Source organism: Oryx dammah, unplaced genomic scaffold (assembly GCF_014754425.2).
Source record: "Oryx dammah isolate SB20612 unplaced genomic scaffold, SCBI_Odam_1.1 HiC_scaffold_17, whole genome shotgun sequence".
In the NCBI taxonomy this organism is placed as follows: Eukaryota; Metazoa; Chordata; class Mammalia; order Artiodactyla; family Bovidae; genus Oryx; species Oryx dammah.
This window is the reverse complement of record NW_024070201.1, coordinates 21705024-21718632: the sequence shown is the minus strand read 5'-3', so window position 1 is coordinate 21718632 and position 13609 is coordinate 21705024. Positions and strand designations below refer to the sequence as shown.

The 13609-nt window shown below is 40.3% G+C and overlaps 1 protein-coding gene across 1 annotated transcript in view; it reads right to left on the bottom strand.

The window, feature by feature from the left end:
* BCO2 (beta-carotene oxygenase 2) overlaps positions 1-13609 on the bottom strand; it is a 61088-nt gene that overhangs the window by 47206 nt on the left and 273 nt on the right. Inside the window, exon 2 of the mRNA XM_040257993.1 lies at positions 12198-12402. Coding sequence (XP_040113927.1) covers positions 12198-12402 — 205 coding nt within the window. The remainder of the gene's footprint in view (positions 1-12197; positions 12403-13609) is intronic.

Here is a 13609-nt window from a genome sequence, read left to right as displayed (position 1 = left end):
AGTAAGAACCACATCTAGTCCCTCCTATCAGGAAGGTTCCACAAGCCTCTTATCCTCATCCATCAGAGGGCAGACAGAATGAAAGTCAAAATCACAGAAAACTAACCAAATTGTTCACATGGATCACAACCTTATCTAACTCATGAAACTATGAGCCACGCCATATATGTCAAGCCTGTATTTTTGTCCCCTGCTTATTCAACTTCTGTGCAGAGTACATCATGTAAAATGCCGGGCTGGATGAAGCACAAGCTGAAATCAAGATTGCTGTGAGAAATATCAATAACCTCAGATATGCAGATGACACTACCCTTATGGCAGAAAGCAAAGAAGAACTAAAGAGCCTTTTGATAAAAGTGAAAGAAGAGAGTGAAAAAGTTGGTTTAAAACTCAACATTCAGAAAACTAAGATCATGGCATCTGGACCCATCATTTCATGGCGAATATATGGGGAAACAATGGAAACTGAAAGACTTTATTTTCTTGGGCTCCAAAATCACTGCAGATGGTAACTGCAGCCAAGAAATTAAAAGACACTTGCTCCTTGGGAGAAAAGTTATGACCAACCTAGACAACATATTAAAAAGCAGAGACATTACTTCGCCAACAAAGGTCCATCTAGTCAAAGCTATGTTTTTTCCTGTAGTCATGTATGGATGTGAGAGTAAGACTATAAAGAGAGCTGAGTGCCAAAGAATTGATGCTTTTGAGCTGTGGTGTTGGAGAAGACTCTTGAGAGTCCCTTGGACAGCAAGGAGATACAACCAGTCCATCTTAACGGAAATATTCAATCCTGAATATTCATTGGAAGGACTGACGTTGAAGCTGAAACTCCAATACTTTGGCCACCTGATGCAAAGAGCTGACTCATTGGAAAAGACCCTGATGCTGGGAAAGATTGAGGGCAGGAGAAGAAGGGGATGACAGAGGATGAGATGGTTGGATGACATCACCAACTCAATGGACATGGGTTTGGGTGGACTCCGGGAATTGGTGATGGACAGAGAAGCCTGGCATGCTGCAGTCCATAGGGACTCACAAAGAGTCTGACACAACTGAGCTACCGAACTGAACTGAACTGAATGTAAGGCCACCCAAGACAGACTGTCTTGATGGAGAGTTCTGCAAAATATGTCCACAGTAGAAGGGAATGGCAAACCACTTCAGCATTCTTGCCTTGAGAACCCCATATACAGTATGCAAAGGCAAAAAGATGTGACACAGAAAGATGAACTCCCCAGGTTGGTAAGTGCCCAATATGTTACTGGGGAAGAGTGGAGAATTAGCTCCAAAAGGAATGAAGAAGCTGAGCGAAAGCAGAAACAATGCCCAGCTGTGGATGTGTCTGGTGGTGAAAGTAAGTCCAATGTTGTAAAGAACAATATTGCATAGAAACCTGGAATGTTAGGTCCATGAATCAAGGTAAATTGGAAGTGGTCAAAGAGGAGATGGCAAGAGTGAACATTGACATTTTAGGAATATGTGAGCTACCATGGACCAGAATGGGCAAATTTAATTCAGATGACCATTATATCTGCTACTATGGGCAAGAATCCCTTAGAAGAGATGGAGTAGGCCTCATAGTCAACGAAAGAGTCTGAAATGCAGTACTTGGGTGCAATCTCAAAAACGACAGAATGATCTTGGTTCATTTCCAAGAAAAACAATTCAATATCACAGTAATCCAAGTCTATACCCCAACCACTAATGCTGAAGAAGCGGAAACTGAATAGTTCTATGAGAATCTACAAGACCTTCTAGAACTAACACCAAAAAAATAAAAGATGTCCTTTCCATCACAGGAGACTGGAATGCAAAAGTAAGAAGTCAAGAGAAACCTGGAGTGACAGGCAAATTTGGCCTTGGAGCACAACATGAAGCATAGCAAAAACTAACAGACTTTTGCCAAGAGAACACACTGATCATAGCAAACACCCTCCTCCAACGACAGAAGAGACAACTCTACACATGGACATCACCACATGGTCAATACCGAAATCAGATTGATTATATTCTTTGCAGTCAAAAATGAAGAAGCTCTATACAGTCAGAAAAAACAAGACCTGGAGCTGAATATGGCTCACATCATGAACTCTTTATTGCAAAATTCAGACTTAAATTGAAGAAAGGAGGGAAAACCACTAGTCCCTAAGGTATAACCTCAATCAAATCCCTTATTATATGGCGGTAGTAGCAAATGGATTCAAGGGATTAGATCTGATAGAGTGCCTGAAGAACTATGGATGGAGGTTTGTGACATTGTTCAAGAGGCAGGGATCAAAACCATCCTCAAAAAAAAGAAATGCAAAAAGGCAAAATGGTCATCTGAGAAGGCTCTACAAATAGCTGAGAAAAGAAGAGAAGCAAAAGGTAAAGTGGAAAATAAAAAATATATCCATCTGAATGCAGAGTTCCAAAGAATAGAAAGGAGAGATAAGAAAACCTTCCTCAGTGATCAATGCAAAGAAATAGAGGAAAACAACAAAGTGTTAAAGACTAGAGATCTCTTCAGGAAAATTAGAGATACCAAAGGAATATGAGTTTCCCTTGTGGCTCAGATAGTAAAGAATCTGCCTGCAATGTGGGAGACCTGGATTTGATCCCTGGGTTGGGAAGATCCCCTGAAGAAGGGAAAGGATACCCACTCCAGTATTCAGGCCTGGAGAATTTCATGGACTCTATAGTCCATGGGGTCCCAAAGAGTTAGACACAACTGAGTGACTTTCACTTCAGTTCAGTTCACTTCAAGGGAATATTTCATACAAAGATGGGCAAAATAAGACAGAGGTGGTATGGACTTAAAAGAAACAGAAGACACGAAGAAGTGGCAAGGATACATAGAAGAACTGTACAAAAAAGATCTTAATGACCCCCAGATAACCACAATGGTGTGATCACTCACCTAGAACCAAACATTTGGAAAGTGAAGTCAAGTGGGCCTTAGGAGGCATCATTATGAACAAAGCTAGTAGAGGTGATAGAATTCCAGCTGAGCTATTTCAAATCCTAAAAGAAAGTGCTGCACTCAATATGCCAGCAAATTTGGAAAACTCAGCAGTGGCTACAGGACTGGAAAAGGTCAGTTTTCATTCCAATTCCAAAGAAAGGCAATGCCAAAGAATGTTCAAATATTGCACAATTGTACTCATTTCACATGCTAGCAAAGTAATGCTCAAAATTTTCCAAGCTAGGCTTCAACAGCACACGAATCAAGAACCTCCAGATGTTCAAGCTGGATTTAGAAGAGGCAGAGGAAATAGAGATCAAATTGCCAACATCCGTTGAATCACAGGCAAAGGAAGAGAATTCCAAGAAAACATTTACTTCTGCTTCATTGACTATTCTAAATCCTTTGACTGTGTGGTTCACAACAAACTGTGGAAAATTCTTGAAGCAATGGGAATACCAGACCACCTTACCTGCCTCCTGAGAAACCTGTATACAGGTCAAGAAGCAACAGTTAGAACTGGACATGGAACAACAGACTGGTTCAAAACTGGGAAAGGAGTACTTCAAGGCTGTATATTGTCACCCTGCTTATTTAACTTCTATGCAGAGTACATCATGTGAAATGCTGGCCTGGATAAAGCACAAGCTGGAATCAAGATTGCCTGGATAAATATCAATAACTCCCTATAGGCAGATGATATCACCTTTATGGCAAAAAGTGAAGAGGAACTAAAAGCCTCTTGATGAAGGTGAAAGAGGAGAATGAAAAACCTGGCTTAAAACTCAATATTCAAAAAACAAGCATCATGGCATCCAGTCCCATCACTTCATGGCAAATAGATGGGGAAACAATGGAAGCAGGGATAGACTTCATTTTCTTGGGCTCCAAAATCACTACAGATGGTGACTATAGCCATGAAAATAAAAGATGCTTGATTCTTGGAAGAAAAGCTATGACCAACCTAGACAGCATATTAAAAAGCAGAGAATTGCTTTGCCAACAAAGGTTCTCCTAGTCATAGCTATAGTTTTTTCCAGTAGCCGTGTATGCATGTGAGAGTTGGACCAGAAGGAAAACTGAGCACTGAAGAATTGATGCTTTTGAACTGCGGTGTTGGAGAAAATTCTTGAGAGTCCATTGGAGATCAAACCAGTCAATCTTAATGGAAATCATTCCTGAATATTCATTGAAAGGACTGATGCTGAAGCTGAAGCTCCAATACTTTGGTCATCTGATGTGAAGAGCTGACTCATTGACCCTGATGCTGGGAAAGATTGAAGGCAGGAGGAGAAGGGGATGACAGAGGATGAGATGGTTGGGTGGTATCACCGACTCGATTGACATGAGTTTGAGGAAGCCCTCGGAGTTGGTGATGAACAGGGAAGCCTGGCAAGCTGCAGTTCATGAGGTCACAGAGTCAGACATGACTGAGTGACTAAACTGAACTGGACTGAAATACTGTAGTAAACTATACAATCTGCAGTTGGTTGTTAAAAACCCACAGATGTGAAGGAACCATGGGTACAAAAGGCTGACTATAAGTTGTAGACAGTTTTCCACTATGCAGAGGTTTGGCACACCTAACCCCTGTGTTGTTCAAGGGTCAAATATATAAATATTTATTCCACTGACCCAACATTGATTACAGATGTGGAACTACTATCACCACAGTATAGACGTGGAAACCAAGGTTCACAGCAAAAACAAATCAAGGTCACAGGACAGGCAAGTGGCAGAACAAAGATCTCAGTCCAGTGCTGACTCCACATCCTGGAATCTACAAAAGTAAGGTGAACTAGAAGTTACTTATCATGAAAGGGAATGGGGAAAGAGGGCATTTGAAGGGAAAGAAGAGAAAGAAAATGCACTTAAGTGTTCATTCCTGTCAGCCATTGAGTGAAGCCCTTTATATGCATTATCTCCTTTAATCCTCATACTCAGTCATTAAAATCAGTATTATTAGCCCCATTTTTCATATGGGAAAACTTGCTCAAGATTATAGTGCTGATAAGTGGTGAACATGGAATCTGAACCCACTCCATCTTACCCTAAAGAATATACTATTTCTACTATAGCAAAGAAATCACACAATGAAAGAAAAGGAAGGAATACTCAGGTCAGAGGCTGGGGCACATCAACACTGAAGGGGCAAGTGAAGCAAAGTGAGCAGCAAAAAATTATTTTCGAACATACAATCAGAGGGGCAGGAGAAGAGTCAGGAAAGTGTTATGTGGGAGTCTAGGACCAGAGAATGTAAGGACACTGACAAGAAGGTCAAATGCTGTAGAAAAGTAGACTGAGAATTGGAAAACCCATTTCATTTAACACTTACTAGGCTCTGGTGGCCTCTTTGAGAACTGATACCACTTCCCTGGTGGCTCAGCAGTAACAGAATCCACCTGCAAGGTAGGAACCGCAGGACACGCAGGTTTGATCCATGGGTCAGGAAGATCCCTTGGAGGAGGGTATGAAAAATCACTCCAGTAATCTTACCTGGAGAATCTCATGGATAGAGGAGCCTGGCGGGCTGCAGACCATAGGGTCACAAAGAGTCAGACACGACTGAAGCAACTTAGCACATATGCATGCACTGTAGCATGGTGGGGTGGAAAGTCAGATGGAAGTGAACTGAAAAGACCTCAGGAAGCAGGAAAACAGAAACAATGAGGGGAGGAGAGAGGGTATTAGTTGGAGAAGAAGTTGTGAAGGAATGAGGGGATTTCAGGATGAGAGGACACTTGCAGGCTGACATGAGGGAATAGCGAAGGAGAAACAGACACAAAGGGCGGGCAGGAATGATGCGGCAAGGTGTCAAAGGAGGGGAAGAGGCCTCTTTCCGCTCTGATGATGAAAGGCAGGAGTAACTCTCTGGGGAACTAGGGAGGTAAGGAAGAGGGCAGTTCAAGGAGCTCAAATCCCATTGTCCCTCTATCCATAATGAAGTGGTCAGGTCTGTCTGTTGACAGTCAAAGGGACAGGGAGAGTGAAGGAAGTTTTGGGAAAGGGACCCCATGGGAAGCTGGAAAGAGCTAAAGGTTTCCTGGCAGCACCAAGGACTCAGATGGCGCTGGAAATCATAATTCTATAATTGAATCAATCTGTTAGGTTATGTGATTTCCTCTAGAAATGCTTAGCAGAGGAAACCTGAGCAGAGGAAACCAGGAATAGGCTAATGTAGGACAAGAAATGGTCAGAGGCAGGTAGCTCACCAGGGCAAAGATAGAGAGGATGGTGGCAGTAAGAGTGTATTTGAAGGAATCTATAGAAATCTATAGATCATGGAATCTATACCAGGAAGAAGAAACTAAAGGAAAGCTGATAAACTGAAAAGATGGAGAACAGCAAGACGAGAACATGAAGCAATTAAAGATAAGTTTCACAGAAATGGAGGGGTGTGGAAATTGGGGTTTTAAGAACAGAGTAGAGTTTTAGAGTTCAAGGTTTCAGGGGTAGACAATTCTGTGGAATAAGCTTCAGATATGACCTGGATAACCAAGCAGAGCTATTCCTGTCCATAGGTTAAGAGTCACGTTTACTTCAGGTCTCCACCACTGCCTTTAAATCTAAGATGGGATCTCAAGATGGTGGAGTAGAAGGATATTCATTCACCCCTTATTGTGAGAGCACCAGAATCACAACTGACTTGTAAGCAACCATCAGTAGAAAAATGCTGGAACCTACCAAAAAAGATACCCTCCACACAAAGACAAAAGAGAAGCCACCGTGAAGCAGTAGGGAGGGCACAATTTGATAGAATCAATCTCATACCCACAGGGTGTGTGACCCACAAACTGGAAAACAGTCATACCACAGAAGTTCTCCCACTGGAGGGAAGGTTCTGAGCCCTGAGTCCAGCAACGGGAAGAGAAGTCACCAGAGAGTCCAGCTTTGAAGGCCAGTGGGATTTGATTGCAGGACTGCCACAAGACTGGAGGAAACAGAAACTCCACTCTTGAAGGGCACATGCAAATTCTTAAGTGCACCAGGACCCATGGGAAAAAAAGCAGTGATCCCACAAGAGACTGGGTCAGACCTATCTGCTAGTACTGGAGAGTCTCCTGCAGAGGTGGCGGAGCACACAACTGTGGGGACAAAGACACTGGCAGCAGTAGTTCTGGGGAGTGCTCACTGGCATGAGCCCTCTTGAAGGCCTCTGTTACCTAAGAGAATTCAGCATCAGCTTTGCAACAAATACTGAAGGACCAGCTTTGCAACAATTGCGAAAGGAACTCCCCTAGGCAGGGAAGAGATCAGCAACTTAAAACACCTTTGTCACATATAGATTGCTATACTAAAACCTCATGGGAATAGCAAACCCAAAAACTACAACAGATACACACACAGAAAAAGCAACCCAAACACAACACTAAAAATGGTCATCAAACCACAAGAGAAGAGAAGAAAAAAGACCTACAAAACAAACCCAAAACAATTAAGAAAATGGCAGTAGGAACATACATATCAATAATTACTTGAAATGTAAATGGATTAAATGCTCCAACCAATCCTTCAGTACTAAGAGGAAAATTTATAGCAATACAATCTTACCTCAGGAAACAAGCAAAATCCCAAATAAACAACCTAACTTTACACCTAAAGAAAGAAGAACAAACAGAACTAAGTAGAAGGAAAGAAATCATAAAGCTCAAAGCATAAATAAATGAAATATAAACAAGGAAAACAATAGCAAAGATCAATGAAACTAAAAGCTGGTGTTTTGAAAAGATGAACAAAACTGATAAACCTTTAACCAGATTCATCAAGACAAAAAGGGAGAGGACTCAAATCAATAAAATTAGAAATGGAAAAAGAGAAGTTAAACTGAAACCACAGAAACACAAAGGATCATAAGAGACTACTACTGTATGCCAATACAACTGTATGCCAATAAAATGGACAATATGGAAGAAATGAACAAATTCCTAGAAAGGTACAATCACCTAAGACTGAACCAGGAAGAAATAGAAAATATGAACAGGCCAGTCATAAGCACTGAAGTTGAAATTGTGATTAAAAACTCCCAACAAGAAAGAAAAAAAAAAACTCCCAACAAACAAAAGTCCAGGACCTGAATGGCTTCACAGGCAAATTCTACAAATCATTTAGAGAAGAGCTAACACCTATTCTTCTGAAATTGTTCCCAAAAATTGCAGAGGAAAGAAAACTCCCAAACTCATTCTATAGGGCCACTCCAGTATTCTTGCCTGGAGAATCCCAGGGATGGGGGAGCCTGGTGGGCTGCCGTCTATGGGGTTGCATAGAGTCGGACATGACTGAGGCGACTTAGCAGCAGCAGCCAAAGCAACCGTGGGAAAGAAAAATAAAGCTGGAGGAATCAGGCTTCCTGGTTTCAGATTATACTTCAAAGCTATAGTCATCAAGCACAAAAATAGAAATATGATCAATGGAACAGGACAGAAAGCCGAGAGATAGATCCACTCACCTCTGGTCAATTAATCTACAGCAAAGGAGGCAAGACTATACAATGGTGGAAAGATAGTCCCTTAAATAAATGGTGCTGAGAAAACTGGACAGCTACATGTAAAAAATGAAATTAGAACATTCTTTAACACCATACACAAAAATAAGCTCAAAATGGGTTAAAGATCTAAATGTGAGCTCAAACCCTATAAAATCCTTAGAGGAAAATATAGGTAGAACACTCTTTGACATAAATTATATCAATATTTTTTCAATCCATCTCCCAGAGTCATGGAAATAAAAACAAAAATAAATAAGACCTAATTAAATGTTTTTGCACAGCAAATGAAACCATAAATAACATAAAAAGACAACCCACAGATACAGAAAAGATATTTGTAAATTATGTGACCAGCATGGGATTAGTCTCCAAAATTTACAAACAGCTCATTCAGCTTAATATCATCAAAAAAAACAACCCAATCAAAAACTGAGCAGAATACATAAACAGACGTTTTTCCAAAGAAGACAAACAGATGGCCAAGAAGCACATGAAAAGATATTCAACCTCACTAATTATTAGTAGTGAATAGTGAAGTCACTCAGTTGTGTCCGACTCTTTGCAACCCCGTGGACTGTAGCCTACCAGGCTTCTCCATCCATGGGATTCTCCAGGCAAGAATACTGGAGTGGGTTACCATTTCCTTCTCTAGGGAATTATTAGAGAAATACAAATCAAAATCATAATGAGATACCCCCTCACACCAGTCAGAATGGCCATCATCAAAAAGACTACAAACAAGAAATTCTAGACAGAGTGTGGAGAAAAGGGAGCCCTCCTATATTGTTTGTAGAAATATAAATTGATACAGCCACTATGGAAAACAGTATGGAGGTTCCCTAAAAAACTAAAAATATAGCTACCATATGACCCAGCAATCCTTTCTGGGCATATGTCCAAAGAAAAACATGGTCCAAAAGGATACTTGCACCCCAATGTTCACTGTAGCACTGTTTACAATAGCCAAGATGTGGAAGTAACCTAAATGTCCATCAATAAGTGAATGGATTAAGAAGATGTGGCACATATATATAGTGAAATATTACTCAGCCATTAAAAAGAATGAAATAATGCCATCTGTAGCAATATGGATGACACACACAGAGATTGTCATACTGAATGAAGTAACTCAGAAATATCTATGTATCATTTATATAACAAGGACCTAAATGCCCACGGATGGATGAATGGATAAAGAAGATGTATCAATAACCTCAGATATGCAGATGACACCACCCTTATGGCAGAAAGTGAAGAGGAACTAAAAAGCCTCTTGATGAAAGTGAAAGTGGAGAGTGAAAAAGTTGGCCTAAAGCTCAACATTCAGAAAACAAAGATCATGGCATCCGGTCCCATCAGTTCATGGCAAATAGATGGGGAAACAGTGGAAACAGTGTCAGACTTTATTTTTCTGGGGGCTCCAAAATCACTGCAGATGGTGACTGCAGCCATGAAATTAAAAGACGCTTACTCCTTGGAAGAAAAGTTATGGCCAACCTAGATAGCATATTCAAAAGCAGAGACATTACTTTGCCAACAAAGGTCCGTCTAGTCAAGGCTATGGTTTCCTGTGGTCATGTACGGATGTAAGAGTTGGACTGTGAAGAAGGCTGAGAGCCGAAGAATTGATGCTTTTGAACTGTGGTGTTGGAGAAGACTTGAGATTCCCTTGGACTGCAAGGAGATCCAACCAGTCCATTCTGAAGGAGATCAACCCTGGGATTTCTTTGGAAGGAATGCTGCTAAAGCTGAAACTCCAGTACTTTGGCCACCTCATTAAAAGAGTTGACTCATTGGAAAAGACTCTGATGCTGGGAGGGATTGGGAGCAGGAGAAGGGGATGACAGAGGATGAGATGGCTGGATGGCATCACCGACTCGATGGACGTGAGTTTGAGTGAACTCCGGGAGTTGGTGATGGACAGGGAGGCCGGGCGTGCTGCAATTCATGGGGTTGCAAAGAGTCGGACACAACTGAGCGACTGAACTGATCTGAACTGAATATATATAAATACACACACACACAATGGAATACTACTCCACCATAAAAAAGAAGAAAATGTTGCCATTTTTAACATAAGTAAAGTTTGAGGGCATTATCCTAAGTGAAATAAGTCAGACAGAGAAAGACAAATACCACATGATTTCACTTATATGTAGAATCTTAAAGATTAAAAAGAAAGAAAGAAAACCAAGCTCAGAGACACAGAGAATAAGTTGGTGGTTGAAAGAGATTGGTTATTGCAAGAGGTAAACGGGATGAAAATTTATTTCCAGTTATAAAATAAATAAGGGATGTGAAGTACAGAGTCAGATTATAGTTAATAAAACTGTATTGCATATTTGAAAGTTGCTAACAGTAAATCTCTGGCTTCCCAGGTGGCTCTAGTGGTAAAGAACCTGCCTGCCAATAGAGGAGACATAAGAGAAGCATGTTCGATCCCTGGGTCAGGAAGATCCCCTGGAGGAGGGCATGGCAACCCACTCCAGTATCTTGCCTGGAAAATCCCATTGACAGAGGAACCTGGTGGGCTGCAGTCCATAGGGTCGCAAAAAGTCAGACACAATTAAAGCAACTTAGCACGCAGCATGTACAAGAGTAAATCTTAAAACTTCTCGTCATAAGAAAAACAAATTTTTAGTAACATGTATGGTTAGGAATGTTAACTAGACTTGTGATGATAATTTCACAATATATACAAATATTGAATCATTATGTTGTACACCTGAAACTAACATGTCAATTATACCTCACTAAAAATTTTTTTCACATGATTGTAATTATTTAAAACAAATCTATAGAGATGGGGGAAAGATCAGCAGGAAATATTTCAAAGTGCTAACAGAGGATGTGGTACACACTTTTCCCTCACTTGGTTTTATATTTCAAAAAGTTTAATACAGGTAAAAACTTTCACAATGAAAAAAAATGTTTCTAAAATTTTTAAATGTTTAAAGCAAAGTAGATTTCTTCCCGACCACAATGGTTTCTTCACATCACTTCATGTCCCTAGTAGTCACACAGAGAAATGATACACCAATGAGTTGCTGGGCTTCTCATTTACTTACATATATATATTGAGCGCTATTTAACTACAGAGCACTATCCTAGATACTGGAGATATGGGTTGATCAAGAAAAGGTCCCTGCCATCATGAAACTGCCATCTAGTGAGAAACACAGCTAATAAGTAAACAAGCAAAAATATACTAGCTATTGATAATGCAGAGAATTAAAATAAATAATATAAAAAATAGCACCTTTAGATTGGGAGATCAGGGAAAGCTCAAAAGATGTGAAATTTCAGCTGATATCTGAATGACAAGAATCAGACTTGGGAAGAGAGATAAGCCAGCCAATGCCAAGACCTTGAGCAAAAATAAACATTCCTGGTTTGAGGAACTGAAAGAGCCACTGAGTCTGGGGAGTACTGGGTAAGAGAGTGGTATGAAGTGAAGACATTGCCCCTTCCTCCAGGAACTTGTGATGAAACAGAGCTCAGTAGTTATACAGATAGTTTCTGACACTTCTATTTTAAACTTTCAGACGACTTAAAATTTATAATAGTCTGCAAAGCAGAAGTCAGGACTTTTAAAGAAGAATTAAAATCTCCATTTTTTTTTCCCCATAAGCTATAGTTTCCTCAGCTGTGATCAAAGGGATTGTGTAGCAATGTTAGCTTCTGAGAAGAAGCAGATATTATGCACATTACATAGAAAGAGCCCATGCTAAGAAAACGAAACTGTTCTCCAAAATCAACGCTTACTTATCCTTCCCAAACTCGAATTTCCCAGGTCCAACACGAAGTAGGTAGCCATTGAGCCACTCAGGAAAATGTCCCTGGACTCGAGCTGAGATGACCTGCAGAGTCTCTTCCACCGTGGTTAGAAGTGGTGCAATGCATGGAAGAGTCTTCCCCTGACCAAAGATCACTGTTTTCTGATGAGTCTTTTCCATGTACTTCTTCAAAACTGTGAAGAGGAAATCAAAAGCACAAAAATTGTATCAGTCTTCTAGAAACATGCCTGTTTCTCCATAGACAGTCTCATCTACTGGTAAGGAAAATGTAAACCTATCCCCACATACAGTCTCTAAATTTCTCTCCTTCCTTATTCTCAGACCATCAACTCTTCAGTTCTCCACTTGTGAACCGCAATCCTCTTTGTGTTCCTGCAGTACAAATCTGCTTAATTAACTCAGGACTTTAATTACCATTGCTATCATTTCTCATAGTTGAACAATGCAGGCCTTTTCACAAGACTGAATCTACGTGTTAACCACAGATGTGCTAATAGCTACATCTCATTGTTTAGTAAAAAATGCCCAGGGCTTCCCTGGCAGTCTAGTGGTTAATGAAGACTTTGAGCTTTCACTGCAGGGGTATGGGTTTGATCCCTGCTGGGAACTAAAATCCCCACATGCCACACAGCTTAAAAAATTAAATAAAGAAATATAAATAACCACCATTTGATACTGTTACAATTACATTAATCTCAGTACTTTTGACAGACTAGAATGTGATTCTAAAGATTTCACAGGATTTATGTGAATTTAATAGGATCTGAAACTTAATTTCTTCTATTTTAATGGCATTTCCTAGGAAAGAGCTGTTATAAATTAAATAATGCACTGATACCTGTTCTGAAATTACCTCAAATTCAAAAGCCACAAAAAAATTATTTTAAAATAGAGAGCTGAAAATTGTCCCTATTATTTCATATGTATTCAGTGTTCACAGGCAGTATTGCCTAACACAGAGGGGTGGTCAAGTACATAACTAACTGGATACTATAAGATAATCTTTCATTTTAAATCATAAAACTAACTGATATAGAAGTCTAAACTAGAAAAACATCGGGATACTAGTCTTTTAGCAAAGTATTTTACAACATTGTATCTATTATCCCACTTCTTTAAAATCTTGCAAAAATTCAGTTTAGAGCACTTGAGACCTTCTCAGAGATGTAGGCTCAAAGCACATGCATACTAAGTTGTGTCCAACTCTTTGCAACCCTATGGACTGTAGCCTGCCGGGCTACTTTGTCCATGGGATTCTCCGGGCAAGAACACTAGAGTGGGTGCCATTTCCTTCTCCAGGGGACCTCCCAACCCAGGGATAGAACCCCACATCTCTTACATCTTCAGCATTGGCAGGTGGGTTCTTTGCCGTTAGCGCCA